This window comes from Muntiacus reevesi, chromosome 2, assembly GCF_963930625.1.
Source record: "Muntiacus reevesi chromosome 2, mMunRee1.1, whole genome shotgun sequence".
NCBI classification, from domain to species: domain Eukaryota; kingdom Metazoa; phylum Chordata; class Mammalia; order Artiodactyla; family Cervidae; genus Muntiacus; species Muntiacus reevesi.
In genome coordinates, this window is record NC_089250.1 from 17,338,851 (window position 1) to 17,359,882 (window position 21,032).

General features: G+C 39.3%; 1 protein-coding gene across 1 annotated transcript in view; it reads right to left on the reverse strand.

Moving 5' to 3' along the window:
• LOC136157109 (ankyrin repeat domain-containing protein 26-like) overlaps positions 1 to 21,032 on the reverse strand; it is a 59,158-nt gene that overhangs the window by 13,815 nt on the left and 24,311 nt on the right. Inside the window, exons 12-20 of the mRNA XM_065919139.1 lie at positions 17,337 to 17,585; positions 14,662 to 14,744; positions 9,362 to 9,501; positions 8,960 to 9,080; positions 7,779 to 7,978; positions 4,253 to 4,286; positions 3,838 to 3,973; positions 1,938 to 2,151; positions 1,050 to 1,233 (exon numbers count right to left, since the gene is read on the reverse strand). Of these exons, the coding sequence (XP_065775211.1) occupies positions 1,050 to 1,233; positions 1,938 to 2,151; positions 3,838 to 3,973; positions 4,253 to 4,286; positions 7,779 to 7,978; positions 8,960 to 9,080; positions 9,362 to 9,501; positions 14,662 to 14,744; positions 17,337 to 17,585 (1,361 nt within the window). The remainder of the gene's footprint in view (positions 1 to 1,049; positions 1,234 to 1,937; positions 2,152 to 3,837; positions 3,974 to 4,252; positions 4,287 to 7,778; positions 7,979 to 8,959; positions 9,081 to 9,361; positions 9,502 to 14,661; positions 14,745 to 17,336; positions 17,586 to 21,032) is intronic.

The window sequence follows — 21,032 nt, forward strand, 5'->3', positions numbered from 1 at the left end:
ACTGGAGGTGAGGACGGGCATGCGGTGACCGAGGCACTCACTCCAAAGCAGAGGGACTCGGTCGGGTCACACCGTCGATGGGGGAGCACACGTGGTCTGCCTGGCCTAAACCACAATCAGGGTCCCGGCTGTGTGAGATAGCCACAAAAGATTTGAGATCAATTCCTACGGAAAATATTAATGGCCTCTCCTTGGATCAGGCCATTGTATGTCCCTACCTGACTGCTGTAGACACATGGATTTGAATTACAAATACTACTTTCCCGAGCTCTCACCGAGAGCTTTTTGTTGTGGGAGATACGCTGCTAGGACCTCGGAATGGAACCCGCTCCGTGTTTGAGAGGGACATCGGGTGTGGGAGCAAATTCCTCTGCTCTGAGATGCCACTCGAGAACTCTGCAGAATGAAGGACAACCAACTTCAAGAGTGTCTGGTTTCTACCAACTGCTGGAGAAAAACCCACGGGGAGCATTCCTGTACCTCTCGAGGATGCCAGTTAATACCTGTCCTTGAGGACTCTACTGTGAGAGAAACCCAGCTGGGAAAGCTGGAGCCAGCTCTGAGCTTTCACGGGGCAGGTGCACTGGAGGGCTGATGGGCACAGAGGGAGGGGCGTCCACGACCCTCAACCACCTGCCAGACCGAAGGCCAGAGGTAACTTGATGTGAAATTAGGCACGATGATCCCTCCCACTGCCCCTTCTCTTCTAGACCTATTTACTCATGAATGCTCCGTCAAGGCTGAAGGATCTGTCGCCTGAGGTGGGCTGAGAGCTTAACCTCCAGTTTCCACACCAATCTCAACCCTCTGGTTCCTCAGGATCTACTGACATGACCTCTTCTGCCCTCTGCTCGAAAAAGTGCACCCAGCATGTCAGGATTATACAATTCTTATTTCTGGCCTTGTTACTTTGGGAATTTTGCATTTCTTTTCTTTTCTTTTAAACAAGTAACCTAAAATTTCCTATAACACTAAACAAAATGATACTATAAATAATATTGATAAAAGAAGTGTTAGAAATTTGAAACTTTCACCAAAGATTACTCTACCTGATTCGGATGACTTCTCTCCATCTTCAGTTTCATTTCCAGTGCTCGGAAAGTGAGTGCTAGTCGCTGTGTCACTTCAACTTCTTTACTATATTCGTCTTCTTTTCTTCTTAACTGCTCCCTCATTTTTTCATATAACATATTGGCATTTCTTCTATTCTCTTCCTCTTGTTTTAAGGTGAATCTGCAAAATTTAGAGCTCTTCTTAGAATATCATGAGATTATCTACTGCTGCAATAACTTTTGTTCCCTCTTCACAATATTTAAAATAGTAAACATGGGGGGAGTACAATGAAAAACACTTCATAATGGTCACTGTTTTCAGACAGAGGGTTAAGAATAAAACTGCATAACATTTTGTTTTCATTTTCTCTTGAGAAAAATGGCTACTTCATACATCTGCGGGTGGGAATGTAAAATAATATAAACTTTCCTACAAATAATTTAGAAATATAGATCACAGACCTTTTTTAAGTTCTCATACTTTAACCAAATAATACAGTATTATTAAAGATAATGTATTCAAAATAATTAGAAAGGTAGAAATGAATTCATAGAAAAGATGCTCCTTGTAGTATTAACTAGAATACAGAAAACTGAAAAACAACTGAAAGTCAATTTGGTAACTATTTAATGGGGTTTCCGTGATAGTAGACTTCTGTATGATCATGAAAATGATGATTTGGAAAAATATACATTAAGTTATTAGAAGTATTCACTGTTAAGAACTTGCTATATTATTTCCAAGAAAATCACTCTCCACAATACTAATGACGTTTTCTCCCCTGTAAAATTCCAGAGGGTAAATTAGTAATTATAACACATCAATGTCCCTGCAGTATTAAAGTAACAGTTCAAAGATTTCTTTCAGACCGAGATGTACAGTACCTCAACCTGTTGAACTCTCGTTCCCAGTCCACTTTCTGATGCTCTAACTGTGATTTCACTTCTTTTGTTTCTGACAGCTCTTTCTGTAGCCCACTAACCTTACTTTCCATTTTTTTAATCTTTCCTCTAAGCAGTTCACAGTGGCTTTTGTTAAGTGCTACTGATCTTTCATACGAAAGAATTGTATCCCGGATTTTCAACAAGCTAACAGAATCTGCATGATGAAGAAAACAAAGATAAAAACAAAAAAAATTTTAAGCGAGTCATTTTTGAATATAAAGGACTGGGCTTTTCATGTTCACTCATCCACGCACTGAACAAATATTAAGTGTCTATAATGTGGAAGGTATTATTCTAAGCTCTGCAGATAAAATAGACGCCCCTGGCTCTTGTTTAGCTTGAAATCTAGCAGAAGAGAAAGACAAATAAAATAATTACGACCTCAGACAGATACTCTAAGCAAAGAGAGTTCTATGATCACATAACAGAACTTGACATAGACTGGGTCCAGGAAAGAGTTCCCTGGGGAAGAGATGTCACACTGAGGAATGAAGGATGAGCAGGAAGCAATAAGCAGAGCAGGAAGAACAACACTGTGGACAGTCTGCAGCTGCCACGTGAAACCAAGACAGAGTGAAAAGCTACCGATTTACCTTCCTGAGTGAAATGAGCAAAAATAACATCGACAAAATACATTAAACAATGATTTTCATGACAAAGGCCTTCAGGGAATGAAGAACAATCATCCCGGAAACACATGAGGTTAGCCTAAGGAACGCCCCTGCTCAGTGCCTTGAGAGAATTTCCAGGCCCCAACACGGGGTGGGGGCGTGGGGGCGGGGGACAGAAACTGTGTTAGCCAGACTCCCTGACAGGAGGTGAGGAAGCTGACAGTCTGGTGAAATCAAAGCGGGCAGAGATCACAGATCTGAACGTGGAGAGGAGACAGTGGAACAGAAAAAGGACCCTGGAGATCTGAGGAGGAGTCCCTCGGGTATTCAGCAGAGGAACGAACAGCGCCCATCTGTGAGAAACCACCTGAGACCAGGGAGAAACCACCTGAAAAGATTATAGGAACCCAAGCCGGGTGCTCACTCAGTCCCAGGAATTCTATCTATTCTCCTGAGCCAGGCTGGGAAAACATCTTACAGTAGAATGAACGGGGTAGTCAGTAAGGTCTTGCCTCCAAGGCAGGAGATAATCAGCCCCAGCCCCAGGGCCCCTCTGGATGCACTAAACAAATCATGAGGAGCAAGAGCACAGAAGGACCTCAGGAAAACTCTCGATCTTTGGAAACAAAATCACAGGGATCTAAAGAATCCTTGGATCAAAGAGGTAATGAAAAGAAGAATTACACAGTATTTTGAACTGAAGGAAAATGAAAACATTAAGGCCAGCAGACATTTTAGGAAACTGACACGCTAATTCTAAAATTCATGTAGAATGAAGGGTAAAAAATAAAACCAGATGATGCTAGACAATTGTGACCTCTAACCATGCAGCAAAGAGAAGCAACAAGTGGGTTTCATGATAAGACTTGAATTTTTTAAAATAGTTAATAATTAAAGTTTCTGTGCAGACCGAGGTCCCTCAAGGTGGAGCAGCAGGGAAAGAAGTTCTGAGATTATTTCAGTTATTCTAGGAAGAAAACGATGCTAACCTGACCTTGAGTGAAGGCACAGGAAAGAACAATCAACAGAAGATACAGTGAGTGAGGAGGATCACAGACCTGTGGTCAGAGCACACGCTCACTGTCATGTTCTTTTAATACAGAACATACTTCTGAGAGGCACAGCACTGTAACGTATCCCTGGCTCTAGACCAGTACTGACAAGGTGTGCATATATCACTGCTCTATACACAGACAGGCTTTCTGTTAACATTTACACTGTGGTCCTACCTTTACACCCCAAGCCAAGTGGTTCTACTTGCAACATGGAATTCATAGAGTAAAGCACGTCGCCATCCTCAGAATCATTCTCAGATGACTGAGGTAAATCATCCAGGCGGTTCACGTAATCAATTCGTTCTTTGACCTACACATAAATAATACTGTCTCACAATGTCCTTAAAATATGTATAAAATATACTAAGTGTACAGTGGTGCTAAATCTCTTCATCAAAGCAAAAACACACACTTCTTAAAAGATTTTTATCAAAAGAATAACGTTATCAGTAGTGTTTCTAAATGATGAGTTCACAGTAAAGTTCTCTACAACAAAGGAAGATTTTCTATTTTGCACTATTCCTTTCACAAAGTATTTTTTACTAGGATAATATTTTTTTTAATTATTATTATTATTTTTTTACTATACCTTCTTCTTTTCATACAGTGGTATTCTTGCAGGCCTAAAAAAACAAATGATTCTTTTCAGGCTAATAGCAAATACTCAAAAATACAAACAATATCTAAACTTCTCTGTTTTAGATAAACTCTTTGCATTGGCAAGTAATTTTCTATAAAAGGATGCAACAATTAGTAAGAGGAGCATTAAAGGACAAAGAAAATATATCAGTAATATTAATGAAGCATTAAATTTAGATCCAAGGAAAAGGAAAAACAACATTACTTGCGTTATGTGATAGAAAGCGGTATACCAGGGTGTTTTGCACCTGTCATTTTCAATAAGAACTAACTTTTATGGCAATAAAACCTATCTGGGAGATATTCCTTAAGTCCTTGTAAGAAAGAAACCCATTTTGAATAACCACAATATTAGCTTTTGGAGGACTTCCTAGGCAACTGCTATGCATTATTATAAGCACTGACATGTCTCACAGGCATTTTCCTCCTCACAGTCATTCTGAGAGAGAGGCATAGGGAGAAACGGAGCACAGTGAGGCTGAGGAATGCGCCCAAGCCCACTCAGCACATCACCAACCACCCAGAATCCAAACCCAGGAAGTCTGGCTTCAACGCTGGTCCTCCAAAATGTGCTGAGAAAGTAATATTGAAAAGTCTTTTTAAGTAACATGATGGCAAATGAATCTCTAGTATTATTCCATGTCTAGCTATAACTATAAACAATGATTTCTAAATCCTAAAACGTATTTCTCAAAAATTAAAAAGACCAGATATAGGCAAGACTGGAAATCTACTTTCAATAAAGATTTTTCATAAAGAAATTCATCAATAGGCATTCATCCAACCATTCTGCTGTTTCTTCAAGCATCTGACATCCACCTTTTGAGCACACAATGTGTGTTAATCCACTCTTAGTACAGGAAGCATGATTTTAGTCATTTAGATCTCTATCATCCAAAAGGAATACTCTGTGAAAGATTGTTAATAATTTTTCTTCTATTTTATATAAACAAAATCTTCCCCTTTTCCCTGGAATCCGAAAATTGCTATGAAGTTAATACGACGTGATGTTTCAGAGTACCTTACAAAATCATAGCTACTCATCAAGTTACTATCAACTAGAATCATCAAGGAATGATCAAATCTTATTCAGTATAGCCTAAATGTTTGTAAATTCACAATCATGTAATTTTTGAAAATCTACGTGTGATAGAATTAACTTAAGTAGTTATCCACATATTCAATTATATAGGAATATTACACTTCAGAACCAATGAACAAGCCCTTACCATAAAACTATATATGAGCAGAAGTATTATGTACAATTAGTTTACTGTAATAGTTTAAAGATAATGTCCTTATCTTTGACAAAGGAGGCAAGGATATACAATGGAAAAAAGACAATCTCTTTAACAAGTGGTGCTGGGAAAACTGGTCAACCACTTGTAAAAGAATGAAACTAGAACACTTTCTAACACCATACACAAAAATAAACTCAAAATGGATTAAAGATCTAAATGTAAGACCAGAAACTATAAAACTCCTAGAGGAGAACATAGGCAAAACACTCTCTGACATAAATCACAGCAAGATCTTCTATGACCCACCTCCCAGAATATTGGAAATAAAAGCAAAAATAAACAAATGGGACCTAATGAAACTTAAAAGCTTTTGCACAACAAAGGAAACGATAAGTAAGGTGAAAAGACAGCCCTCAGATTGGGAGAAAATAATAGCAAATGAAGAAACAGACAAAGGATTAATCTCAAAAATATACAAGCAACTCCTGAAGCTCAATTCCAGAAAAATAAACGACCCAATACAGAACAGACTTTTGAACTCTGGGGGAGAACGTGAGGGTGGGATGTTTTGAAAGAACAGCATGTATATTATCTATGGTGAAACGGACCACCAGCCCAGGTGGGATACATGAGTCAGGTGCTCGGGCCTGGTGCACTGGGAGGACCCTGAGGAGTCGGGTGGGGAGGGAGGTGGGGGGGGGGATCGGGATGGGGAATACGTGTAACTATATGGCTGATTCATGTCAATGTATGACAAAACCCACTGAAATGTTGTAAAGTGATTGGCCTCCAACTAATAAAATAATATTAAAAAAAAAAAAAAAAAAAAAAAAAAAAAAAAAAAAAATGGGCCAAAGAACTAAATAGACATTTCTCCAAAGAAGACATACAGATGGCTAACAAACACATGAAAAGATGCTCCACATCACTCATTATCAGAGAAATGCAAATCAAAACCACAATGAGGTACCATTACACGCCAGTCAGGATGGCTGCTATCCAAAAGTCTACAAGCAATAAATGCTGGAGAGGGTGTGGAGAAAAGGGAACCCTCTTACACTGTTGGTGGGAATGCAAACTAGTACAGCCATTATGGAAAACAGTGTGGAGATTTCTTAAAAAACTGGAAATAGAACTGCCATATGACCCAGCAATACCACTTCTGGGCATACACACTGAGGAAACCAGATCTGAAAGAGACACGTGCACCCCAATGTTCATCGCAGCACTGTTTATAATAGCCAGGACGTGGAAGCAACCTAGATGCCCATCAGCAGATGAATGGATAAGGAAGCTGTGGTACATATACACCATGGAATATTACTCAGCCGTTAAAAAGAATTCATTTGAATCAGTTCTAATGAGATGGATGAAACTGGAGCCCATTATACAGAGTGAGGTGAGCCAGAAAGATAAAGAACATTACAGTATACTAACACATATATACGGAATTTAGAAAGATGGTAACGATGGCCCTATATGCAGGGCAGAAGAAGAGATGCAGAAGTACAGAACAGACTTTTGAACTCTGTGGGAGAAGGGGAGGGTGGGATGTTTCGAAAGAACAGCATGTATATTATCTGTGGTGAAACAGACCACCAGCCCAGGTGGGAGGCATGAGTCAAGTGCTCGGGCCTGTTGGGCTGGGAAGATCCAGAGGAATCGGGTGGAGAGGGAGGTGGGATGGGAGACCGGGATGGGGAATTCGTGTAACTCTATGGCTGATTCATATCAATGTATGACAAAACCCACTGAAAAATAAAAATTAAAAAAATAAATAAATAAAAAATAAAGATAATGTCATACAATCAATAAGCTTTCTAATATTGGAAATGCAAGCAAGATTAAATAAACACGTCCTCTGCTGGCTCATTTCCAATAGCATACACACTCTAAAAGCTCCCCTCTTCACATAAAACGAGAAACTCCTTTGAACGCCACATCCCTCTTCAGTTACCATCCAGTTCTTCAGTGCCTGTCCCAATAATATTCCCTACGCAGCTGTTTACGTGTATTCACTACAGGCCACCTTCCAAGGGGGCTCTTCAGTGGAATGACTTCCGGCCAAAGGCACTGGTCCTCACCTTAGCCTTTCAGCAACTCTCACCTACAGTTCGTCCACTGTATTGAGGAAAGTCTTGTCTTGGCCTGTGCACTGGATTATGGTACTCTATTTCCAGCAGTAGTCAGGGCTAATATTACTTACCCTACAAACAAAGAATCTGTAGAACGTACCTGTCATCATCTTCATCCCCTTTGTTGTCATCATTCACGAGCAGCAGCCCACCAGTCAGTGAATCGGCCTTTTTAAATACTGGTGCAATCACACAGTCTTCTGGTGTCCGTTTATTATTGTTCTTTTCCTTTACTTTCTTCCTGTGCAGGTCAGGATCACTACTTTTAAAAAATCCACAAAAAAGCCAATGTTTTCTAATAATTCAACTGATAAAGAATAAAAAAACAATTCTTGCAAAATTCCAAGTCTTACCCATCTTAAGTCATTGATTAACTCTCAAAACAGTTATGAAGTACCAACCATATGCAAGAAAACAAATTCTTCCTTCAAACACAAATATACAATTATGTTACAATATGATATGTAACAGATGACATATTAAAGTCATAAGTGGAAGAAGGAAGGATTTACAGAAGTGAAGAGAGGAGGTCATGAGAAACAGAAAAGGGAGAGAATCATTCTACTTGGAGATTCGAATGTGAGCACAAACATCAGGCACAGGGCATCTAGGTTGTTTCCGAGGAACCTGGAAGGAAGAGCACAAAATACACGGAAGAAAGCAGAGAGGTGCATCTGGAAAGACATTGGGAAGAACCTCAAGAGCTACACTGAACACCTGGAGATTTACACTATAGATTTACACTACATTTTTTGTTTTGCTTCTAAATATAATAATGGTGAATTTAGGGATTTTCCTGCTGGTCCAGTGCTTAGGAGTCCAATACAGGGGGTGGCAGTTCAATTCCTTGTCAGGAAAGATCCTACATGCCACAGTGTAACTAAACCCATGCTCCACAACTACTGAAGCCAGCACCCTAAAGCCCATGCTCAGCATCAAGAGAAGCCACCACAATGAGAAGCCCACGCTCTGCAGCAGCAAAGAAGCAGTGCAGCCAAAAATAAATTAAAAAGAGAATTCAAAGAAAAAAGTAACACTTAATTTAGATGATATGCTAAATGACATGAGGTACATATACCATGAAAGAAGAAATCAAGGAAATATTTGGCCAGAGTCAGGGGAGTTTACTTTTAAACCACCCACATGATGGGGTGACATGAGCATCATGGCTGAAAAACAGGCGCCTCATCAGTTCTCCTGCCACCAACAGCAATTTGGCCTCCATCCATGGACATACTCAAAGTGCTAGGAGAAAAAAAACTGCCAACCAAGAGTACTCTATCCAGAAAAGTTGTCTTTCAGAAATGAAGGAGAAATAAAAACTTTCCCAGACAAAGCAAACCTGACGGAGTTCATCACCACTAGTCCGGCCTCATAAGAAATGCTGAAAGAAGTCCTCAAACTGAAATGAAAGGATGTTCATTAGTGACATAAAATAAATTTAAATATACAACACACTGGTTAAGGAAAGTATGCAGTCAAATCCAGAATACTCTAATACTATAACATGGTAGTCTATTAACAAAGTAACTCTAGTATTGAGGCTAAAGGACAAGAGTATTGAAAATAACTATATCCCTAGTAAAATATAACATGTGTAAATCACAAACATTGGCTCAAGTGAGAAATTATTTTATAGGAAAATAACAAATGACCTGATGTTAAATATTGATACAGGATTACCTATCAAAACGTTCATTCTCCATAGCAGTACACTCCTGGTTGCTGTTTCTTCCACTCTTTAATCCACTCTCATCAGCAGCATCATATTCATTGTCTGGTACTTCCACTTCACGACTTTGGTGCTTCTGTTCTCCTTCAACCTTTAGTAAAAATTTGACACTATGAATAATTGCTACTTCTTTATCATAAAGATCTTTCTTTTCAATTTCATTATTTGCCTCAGCGTTTGCCCTGAATTTAAGTGATAAAAATGTTTTTGTGCTTACTGTAATTTTATCATTTACAAGTCATTGAAATTTTTGTAAAATCTGCTCCTTTCTGTTTGAGGAAAAGAAACAAAATTCCCAAAATTTCAAAAACAGCTTTCTTAATAAGATGCATTATTCACATTCAGTCTTCCCCATCTAACTGGCAGAGACACATAAATAAAAAGACAAAGACACAAAATCTGTCCTCTTTGGTCTTTACCACCTGGATTTTCCTGACACCTTACTGCCTCAGAGACAGAAAGGAAACATTCTTTATGCACTAAAGCTATTCTTTTCCCTCTGCCTTTTACATTTTTTTTTTTCATTTGGATCCGGGAGATAGCCAAAAAGTGATCAGTTCAGTTCAGCTGCTCAGCCGTGTCTGACTCTTTGTGACCCCATGAACCGTAGCACACCAGGCCTCCCTGTCCATCACCAACTCCCTGAGTCCACCCAAACCCATGTCCATTGAGTCGGTGACGCCATTCAACCATCTCATCCTCTGTCCTCCCCTTCTCCTCCTGCTTTCAATCTTTCCCAGCATCAGGGTCTTTTCCAATGAGTCAGCTCTTTGCATGAAGTGGCCAAAGGACTGGAGTTTCAGCTTCAACATTAGTCCTTCCAGTGAACACCCAGGACTGATCTCCTTTAGGATGGACTGGTTGGATCTCCTTGCAGTCCAAGGGACTCTCAAGAGTCTTCTCCAACACCACAGTTCAAAAGCATCAATTCTTCGGCGCTCAGCTTTCTTTATAGTCCAACTCTCACATTCATACATGACCACTGGAAAAACCATAGCCTTGACCAGTCGGACCTTTGTTGGCAAAGTAACATCTCTGCTTTTTAATATGCTGTCTAGGTTGGTCATAACTTTCCTTCTAAGGAGCAAGAGTCTTTTAATTTCATGGCTGCAATCACCATCTGCAGTGATTTTGGAGCCCCCCAAAATAAAGTCAGCCACTGTTTCCACTGTTTCCCCATCTATTTGCCATGAAGTGATGGGACTGGATGCCATCATCTTAGTTTTGAAAGAGACACGTGCACCCCAATGTTCATCGCAGCACTGTTTATAATAGCCAGGACATGGAAGCAACCTAGATGCCCATCAGCAGATGAATGGATAAGGAAGCTCAATGTTGAGCTTTAAGCCAACTTTTTCACTCTCCTCTTTCACTTTCATCAAGAGGCTCTTTAGTTCTTCTTCACTTTCTGCCATAAGGGTGGTGTCATCTGCATATCATTGATATTTCTCCCGGCAATCTTGATTCCAGCTTGTGCTTCCTCTAGCCCAGCATTTCTCATGATGTATTCTGCATATACATTAAACAAGTAGTGTGACAATATACAGCCTTGACATACTCCTTTTCCTATTTGGAACCAGTCTGTTGTTCCATGTCCAGTTCTAACTGTTGCTTCCTAACCTACATACAGATTTTTCAAGAGGCAGGTCAGGTGGTCTGGTATTGCCAACTCTTTAAGAATTTCCCACAGTTTATTGTGATCCACACAGTCAAAGGCTTTGGTATAGTCAATAATGCAGAAATAGATGTTTTTCTGGAACTCTCTTGCTTTTTTGATGATCAGCGGATGGTGTTCACTAAAATACGAACCAAAGTTTACCAAATACCAGGAGCAGAATGAAACTGAGGAGTTGTTAGTTAGTGTGGAATTCTGGAATAAAAGTAATGCTTCCCAATTCCACATGCAATGACCATCAAACCTTACAGCTAGAGGGTATAGAAATAATTGCCTACTGTCGCCCCACTATTTACCAAAAACAGCAATAAAATAAAAAAAAGTTCAAGGTTTTGTTCAAAGCCCCTAAAGTGGTACTCCCTAGCATTTTATGGCACCAAAAGAAATCATACGAGTCTGTAACCTTGAATGTGATAAATTACCAAATGAATTCATCAGATTAATCAGACAAGTTAAAAGTGTGACTTTGGCACAGTATTTTTAAATGCCTTAGTTGGGGATAGGGCTCATCTCCTTTTTTTTTTTTTAACACAAGAATATATAGAGTTTTTTTCTTTCTTTCCTTGTCCATTTTCAAACTCCATCAAAGCACCTCTTACACAAAAGAATAAGCAAACAATTTTAAAAACCTGTTACTGAAGAAAGTAAAATCTCACAGCGTCTCAAAACTCAGTTTTCTCCTTTGGAGATAAACACTTAATTTTTTTTTTTTTTCTTTTTTTGCTGAGGGTTTATACTACCTAAGGGCTTCCCTGGTGGCTCAAATATTAAAGAATCCACCTTCAGTACGGGAGACGTGGGATGGGAAGATCCCCTGGAGAGGGGAACGGCTATCCACTCTGGTATTCCATGGACAGAGGAGCCTGGCAGACTACAGTCCAAGGGCTCACCAAGAGTCAGACACGACTGAGCAACTTTCACACATACACACACACACACACAACCTATGTGACAAAATCACACATGTCAAAACTTACATTTTAGTAAAAAACATAATGGAAAGGTCTATCTCAAAAGAAACATCTGAGAGTGGTGATTAAAGCATATGTGGGAGTACATGTATTTGCTATTAAAAAGATCCTGAAGTGGCCATGCTGGAAATCTAAATGCCCAGTGACTGCGGAAAGCAGAAATCACACATATTCATCTACAATGAAGAGATTAGAGGGAACACGTGTTTATGTCCCTTCTCTCAGTCACTGCTTTCTTCCCATTCTATGGAAATACAACATATTTAATCCAACAGAGTTAAAGAAAAAGAAAAAAAGAACCACAAAACCCTAGCTGATTATACTTCTTAAGCGATTTCCTTGGTGCTTATTCTGGCTCAGAAGATCACATGGTACATAGCTAAATGAGTTTCCCAGTCCACATGAAAGACTGACAGAGACAGAATTAGATATTAGATTGATTGAAGGACAAGAGCCATGAAAATAGTTTCCTGAATTCCTCTTATTGAGATGGCAGAAATAATCTATTTCTACACAATTACCTATTTAGATGACCCCACTTTATTCATAAGTGGAAAATCAAATGGACCAGATCATTGAGAAAGAGAAAAACCAAAGCAAGAGCAAATGAACCTCTACCTCTCTTTTTTTTTTTTTTTTTTTTTTTTTAATATTATTTTATTAGTTGGAGGCCAATCACTTTACAACATTTCAGTGGGTTTTGTCATACATTGACATGAATCAGCCATATAGTTACATGTATTCCCCATCCCGATCCCCCCTCCCACCTCCCTCCCCACCCGACTCCTCAGGGTCCTCCCAGTGCACCAGGCCCGAGCACCTGACTCATATATCCCACCTGGGCTGGTGGTCCGTTTCACCATAGATAATATACATGCTGTTCTTTCAAAACATCCCACCCTCACGTTCTCCCCCAGAGTTCAAAAGTCTGTTCTGTATTTCTGTGTCTCTTTTTCTGTTTTGCATATAGGGTTATCGCCACCATCTATCTAAATTCCGTATATATGTGTTAGTATACTGTAATGATCTTTATCTTTCTGACTTACTTCACTCTGTATAATGGGCTCCAGTTTCATCCATCTCATTAGAACTGATTCAAATGAATTCTTTTTAACGGCTGAGTAATATTCCATGGTGTATATGTACCACAGCTTCCTTATCCATTCATCTGCTGATGGGCATCTAGGTTGCTTCCATGTCCTGGCTATTATAAACACTCCTGAAGCTCAATTCCAGAAAAATAAACGACCCAATCAAAAAATGGGCCAAAGAACTAAACAGACATTTCTCCAAAGAAGACATACAGATGGCTAACAAACACATGAAAAGATGCTCAACATCACTCATCATCAGAGAAATGCAAATCAAAACCACAATGAGGTACCATTACACGCCAGTCAGGATGGCTGCTATCCAAAAGTCTACAAGCAATAAATGCTGGAGAGGGTGTGGAGAAAAGGGAACCCTCTTACACTGTTGGTGGGAATGCAAACTAGTACAGCCACTATGGAAAACAGTGTGGAGATTTCTTAAAAAACTGGAAATAGAACTGCCATATGACCCAGCAATACCACTTCTGGGCATACACACTGAGGAATCCAGATCTGAAAGAGACACGTGCACCCCAATGTTCATCGCAACCTCTACCTCTTTTGAAAGTTGAATTTTCTTCTTCCAAAGCCAGCAACTCTACTTGTAACATATCTATTTCATTCTTAAATCTCTGCATATCCTTCTGTAATCCTTCATTTACATACACTTTGGATGTTCTGTGACTTTTCAGTAGAGAACTCCCATTTTCTAATTCGGGTTCCATGCTTTTATCCTTACTAGCACTACAATTATCTGCATGCAGTGGCTTCTGGAACCAGTCCTGTGTTGGTTTGCTTTTCTGACCAGTATTTGTAACAACAGCAGGAGTACTGTGACTTTTGATTTAAATAATGTGTTTCACCTTCCTGGAGTAGACAAGCCACAGACTAGACTGATGTGTCTCTCCGATGTCTAATTTCCAATTAGTAGGATTTTGCCTCATATTTTGTAACATTTGCATATCAAACTCTTGGTCTTCTTTCACTTCAAAAGTAACTACCAGGTCTCCTACTTTTTTATTTTCTGTATCATTATTAAAACTCTCCTCAATTTTGATAAACATGTATTCGATGTCTAATTGATCCTTTTCAATGTCTACTTTATTTTCAGTGAAACAAAGCTTTGAAGGTGACTGACAAGCATATCCCAGGGACCCAAAGTTTACAGACAATGGAAAAACATTTTCGAGACTGGGTTCTTTTTGTTCAGGAAATGCTTAGAATACTAGACACATAGAAACTCCAAATGCATCGTTTCCCTCACAATCAGGTATATTATTTCTCATATTAGGAGAGATTTCCTTTTTGTTTACTCCTTTTTTGGGGGGTTATCACATGGTGGATCTTCCTCAGGACAAACGGTAATTTTGTATTTCTCACAAATTTCACCAAACTTCTGCTTTAACTCATTTCTAATGGCTTTTAACTTATCTGTCCATTCTAATTTGCCTTGTTTGATACACATTTTCTCATACAGTATTAAACCAGAAATTGAAATTTACAGTTTTACATACTTGTGAATGGTTATTTCCAATTCCATCAAGTTTTTCTTGTTCTTCCTCTGATATCATTTCCAAGTCTAGTTCTGCCGACAAACCTGCATGTTTAGTTAAAATTACTTAGAATGTTTAGGTAAGAGACATAATCTTCATTGAAAATGTAGATCTAAAACATTGTATCAAATGACAGATTAAGTCAACCTTAATCTTCAGCTGAATATCTACTTCTTTAATACTTCCAATGATCTAAAAATTTCAACAAACAATTTGGGAAATACCAGATGTCACCAGGTTACAGGCACACAAGCAGCTCAAAGATTCATTCACAGATTCATCCAACCATCAGTGAACAAAACAATCAGAAACCAAACAAAATTTCAAAATACAGGACAGACATAAAAAGTTGCCTATACATCCTCTTCTCTACTTCCAAACAGTACCTTCTTAACAACATGCCAAGCTTCAACTGCAAAATTACTGATGGTTAACAAAATTCCTCTTACATTTTATGCTTTTATCAGTTCCTTAATCTGAAATGCTTCCCTGTACTCTTTGACAAATTACTTTTCATCTTTTAAGACTCAACCTGCTTTGTGAACTTGTCTTTGATTACAGGTATCTTTCCCCAGATAAAGAGGTATCTCTTTCCTTGTAGCTACCTTAGTACTTTAAAGATTTTTCTAGTGTATCCTTCTAGATTTTCCTAGTGATAGATACACATCTGAACTGTAAATTATTTCTTCACATGCAATCCTCTTGGCTCCTAAACTGCAGAGGAGAAACTCTTAAAAATCACCTTGGTATAGACAGCCAACAGGAATTTGCTGTGGTGTTGGAGAAGACTCTTGAGAGTCCCTTGGACTGCAAGGAGATCCAACCAATCAATCCTAAAGGAGATCAGTTCTGAATCTTCATTGGAAGGACTGACGCTAACACTAAAGCTCCACTACTTTGGCCACCTGATGTAAAGAACTGACTCACTAGAAAAGACTCTGATGCTGGGAAAGACTGAAGTCAGGAGGAGAAAGGGATGACAGAGGAAGAGATGGTTGGATGGCATCACCGGCTCCATAAACATGAGTTTGAGCAAGCTCCAGGAGATGGAGAAGGACAGGGAAGCCTGATGTGCTGCAGTCCATGGGGTCACATAGAGTCAGACATGACCGAGTGACTAAACAACAACAGGAACAGGTGAGGAGGGCATCAACAGCAGTTCAGAATTCCAGGACAAAGGACAGAAAGAGCTAGAGATGGAGAGTCAGGCAGAAGTCATAGTATGAAAGCATCAATGTCGCTTTAAGAGGTCTAGACATTAATGTGATTCAGAGTGCTTCATGAACATGTGTGCTTTTGACATTGCTGACTAAATGCTAAGGGAGGGATGAAATTGAAGAGCATACAAATAAAATAAGGAAGATGAATCTGAAGGCATTAAGAGGGGGGGAAAAAGAGGATGCAGGCCTGGACTGAGGGAGTGTTTCCAGAAATATTTAGGATATAAAACTTTCAGGGTCTAGTATAGAATAAATCTTTAAGAAACCAACAAATGTACAAATCCTGGGACTCTGAAGGAGTAGATTCAGCTTGGTATTTTATAAAATGTATCAACTGAGAAGAGAAACAATCAACAAAAACTGACTGAACTTGCTTCTGTTTATTTTGTAGTTTTCCTATTTCACACTGTCCAGTGTTGAAGGGACTCATGTAGCCATTTTACTTGAATCTGTGTTTCCTGGACATACCAAGTTCAGGAGAAACAAGAGCAAATGACTCAGCTGTATAGATTAAAAAAAAAAAAGACAAACACTTTGAGTTGAGAGCTTGCAGTCACTATTCTAGGAGATAACTGAGAATCTGTTGTAAATGCAAAGGTGAGGATAGAAACGAAAAAACTACAGGAGTATAAAAAGAAACAGCGTATGATTTCTTACTATAGTCCTGACCATATGCCTGTTTAAAGGCACTAAATTAATTAGTATTTATGGACAACACGTTATTAGACGTGATTACTCAATAGACTGGGCATCCTAGTAGAATCAGAATTGATTTTCTATATACTGCTTTTAAATGATACAGCACTCCTTCAAACCAACATCCCTTGTGAACTCTTAATTCACTACAAATTTTTAATAAAACAAGTTGATATACTATGTGGACACAGCTGAGAAGGAGGTACTATTTAGCAAATTTCCCATGACTCCCATTACCACTGGGAAAGCCAATTCTAAAATATATGAAGTCATAGAAAACACAAGAACTATTTGAGTATTTGGTTTCAAAGCTCCTTTTGCAGTTATACTGAATATAATGATAATTAATACTTAAGAATTTAGAGCTACATAAAAATATTGCTACGAAGTCACGTTTTGAGAGGGCAATCTAGATGTCTACCTAGGTCTCCCAACTAGTCCCAGAGTTCTAAATATAGTCCTGCTACCCACTCTCGGGTGTATACTAAATACTAGCCAAAATGAATTTACTTTCTCCTAATTCTCTCTGTTATTTATTGTATTACTATGGTCAGAGGAGAATGCAAACATCTTGCTAAGAGGTATTTATTGGCTGTAGGCTTCATAAAAGGAGTCAGCACAAGGTAGGTTTTGCCACAAAATCTAATTTGGAACTGTCAGAATGATGCTAAGGCCGTGCCCAGGAGGCCGACAGCTGAGTGCTCTGGGCTTCTGCTTTACCTTGTTCGCTTTCTTTGTTTTCTGGCACTTGAGACTGGCACAGGTCATGGAGCATGGAATTCCCCACCAGAAACACTGCTGCAATATTCGTCTTTACTGTATCTGTTACGATTATCTGTCCAAATTCTGTGGATGTTGACTGATTTTTGGTCGTTGATTGTGACATCAATAGACACTGATCATCAACTTTCAAATGCCCAGCTCTTTGACAAGTCTCATTGCTGAGGCTCAAAGCAGTAGAAGACCAATCTGAAAAATGTGAAAACAAAGTCTCCATTTATTAGAATATGAGTAAGAATACAACTCTGACTAACGTGTGCGAAGTCTTTCCTCGGAGATTCAGTTCCTTCTCCTCCTCTCCCCTCAGACTCACAAGTCCTTCACAGCTTCTTGTATCTTACACGTCACTGTCATGAAGAGACTTTAACTAGTGCATCTCATTTCTTCTATTTTTTAATTTTCTAGTATTACTTATGTTGATTCACTCCATTTCTATTATGTAGTTCTGTATTCCATAATAACTTTACTGATAATTGTTTTCAGCATACAAATATTTTATTAACAAAATATACATCCAACTTATTTTACATTTAATTATGCCTTACAATACAGTGTGCTCTAGAGACCATGGTTTTAAAAATACTTTTAATGAATGGTACTACTTTAATTAATGGTACAAACCAAGACAACATTAAAAAGCAAAGACATCAGTTTGTCGACAAAAGTCCATAAAGCCAAAGCCATGGTTTTTTCAGTATCATGTACAGATGTGAGAGTTGGACCATAAAGAAGGCTGAGCACCAAAGAATTGATCCTTTCAAATTGTGGTGCTGGAGAAGACTCTTGAGAGTTCCTTGGACAGGAAAGAGATCAAACCAGTCATTCCTAAGGGAAATCAACTCTGAATGCTCACTGGATGGACTGATGCTGAAACTGAAGCTCCAATACCTTGGGCACCTGATGTGAAGAGCCAATTCACCGGAAAAGACCCTGATGCTGGGAAAGATTGACAGCAGGAGAAGAAGGGGGAAGCAGAGGATGAGATGGTTGGATAGCATTGCTGATTCAATGGACATGAACTTGGGCAAACTCCAGGAGATGGTGAGGCACAGGGAAGCCTAGCGTGCTGCAGTCAATGGGCTCACAAAGAGTTGGACATGATTAGCAACTGAACACCACCACCAACTACATTATTACAATGAGACGGTCTTTCTCAAATTATCAGTATCCTCAGAACTGAATTTTTAAGGCATGGAGAAACATCATAAAGTTATATAGGAAATGATAGCTTTGTGGGTCACTAATTGTTTCCACATGAAAATAGGATAAGTCCAGGACCACACTGGATCCAAAGAGCACAGAGCACCATGAGGCAAGAATGAATACAACACAAAAATATTGCTTTAAAAAAAAGGAATTATCAGGTCTAAATTTCTTAAGAGAAGTCAAAGAAACAAGCAAGAAATGTAAAACTGAAACTTTAAATCCTGTGTCAACACAAGGGCCCTTTTATCATTTCACATCCAACCACATCAATGGTTTCAAATGGTGGTTCTCAAGTGTGCCCCCAGAATCCCTAAGTCCAGAGACCCATTGCGTCAGGGGTCTAGGAGGTCAGAACTATTTTCACAACAACACTAAACGTCACTTTCATTCTCATTCTGTTCTGAGTGCGCAGTGGGGTTCTTCAGACACAGCATATGTGATATCAAAACTCTAATGACCAATGGAATTAGCCATTATGATCATGTGTGTTGTATTTTATGTTTTTTAGTTTTATTTTCCAGGAGTCTCTGGTGGAGGCATGGGTCGGCAGGGGCCTGCTGCAGTATTCATGGGGACACTAAGTGCAGCAGTGCAAGCACGGGGCCTTTTGGAAGAGGTCGCCATTATCTTCATTACCTCCACCATAGGTTGGCCTCAGGTCAAACAACAGGGAGGGAACACAGCCCCGCCCACGAACAGAAAATTGGATTCAAGATTTACCCCACCCATCAGAACAAGACACAGTTCCCCCTCAGTCAGTTCTCCCATTTGGAAGCATCGATAAGCCTTACCTATCAGAGGGCACATAGAATGAAAACCACAATCACAGAAAACTAACAAAACTGATCACATGGACCACAGCCTTGCCTAACTCACTGAAACTATGAGCCAAGCCTACATGGCCACCCAAGATGGATGGGTCATGGTGGAGCATTCTGACAAAATGTGATCCACCGGAGAAGAGAATGGCAAACCACTTCAGTATTCTTGCCTTGAGAGCACCATGAACAGTATGAAACGACACAAAGACAGGACACTGAAAGATGAACTCCCCAGGTCGGTAGGTGCCCAATATGCTATTAGAGATTAGTGGAGAAATAACTCCAGAAAGAATGAAGAGACGGAGCCTAAGCAAAAACAAGTTGTGGATGTGACTGATGATGGAAGTTAAAGCCTAATGCTGTAAAGAGCAATATTCCATAGGAACCTGGAAAGTTAGGTCCGTGAATCAAGGGAAATGGGAAATGGTCAAACAGGAGATGGCAAGAGTGAACATCAACATTTTAGGAATCAGTGAACTAAAATGGACTAGAATGGGTGAATTTAACTCAGATGACCATTATATCTACTACAGTGGACAAGAATCCCTTAGAAGAAATGGAGTAGCCATCACAGTCAACACTAGAGTCTGAAATGCAGTACTTGGATGCAATCTCAAAAACAACAGAATGATCTCTGTTTCCAAGGCAAACCATTCAGTATCATGGTAATCCAAGTCTATGCCCCGATCACTTCTGCTGAAGAAGCTGAAGTTGAACAGTTCTCTGAAGACCTATAAAACCTTCTAGAATGAACACCCAAAAAATGTCCTTTACATTGTAGGGGACAGGAATGCAAAAGTAGGAAGTCAAGAGATACCTGGAGTAACAGGCAAATTTGACCTTGGAGTACAAAACGAAGCAGGGAAAAGACTAACAGAGCTTTGCCAAGAGAAACCACTAGTCATAGCAAAGAGCCTCTTCCAACAGCACAAAACAACACTCTACACATGGACATCACCAGATGGTCCATAACTAAATTAGATTGATTATATTCTTGCAGCCAAAGATGGAGAAGCGCTACACAGTCAGCAAAAAAATGGGAGCTGACTGTGGCTCAGATCATGAACTCCTTATTGCCAAATTCAGACTTAAATTGAAGAAAGCAGGGAAAACCACTAGACCATTCAGGTATGACCTAAATCAAAACCCTTAGGATTATACAATAGAAGTGACAAATAGACTCAAGGGATTAGATCTCATAGACAGAGTGCCTGAAGAACTATAGATGGAGGATTGTGACATTGTACAGGAGGCAGTAATCAAGACCATCCCCAAGAAGAAGAAATGCAAAAAGGCAAAATGGTTGCCTGAGAAGTCCTTACAAATAGCTGAGAAAAGAAGAGAAGCTAAAGGCAAAGGAGAAAAGGAAAGATATACCCACATTTGAATGCAGAGTTCCAAAGAATAGCAGGAGAGAAAAGAAAGTCTTCCTCAGTGATCAACGCAAAGAAATAAAGGAAAACAATAAAGACTAGAAAGCTCTTCAAGAAAATTAGATATACCAAGGGACCATTTCATGCAAAGATGAGCACAATAAAGGATAGAAATGGTATGGACCTAACAGAAGCAGATGATATCAAGAGGTGGCAAGAATACACAGAAGAACTAT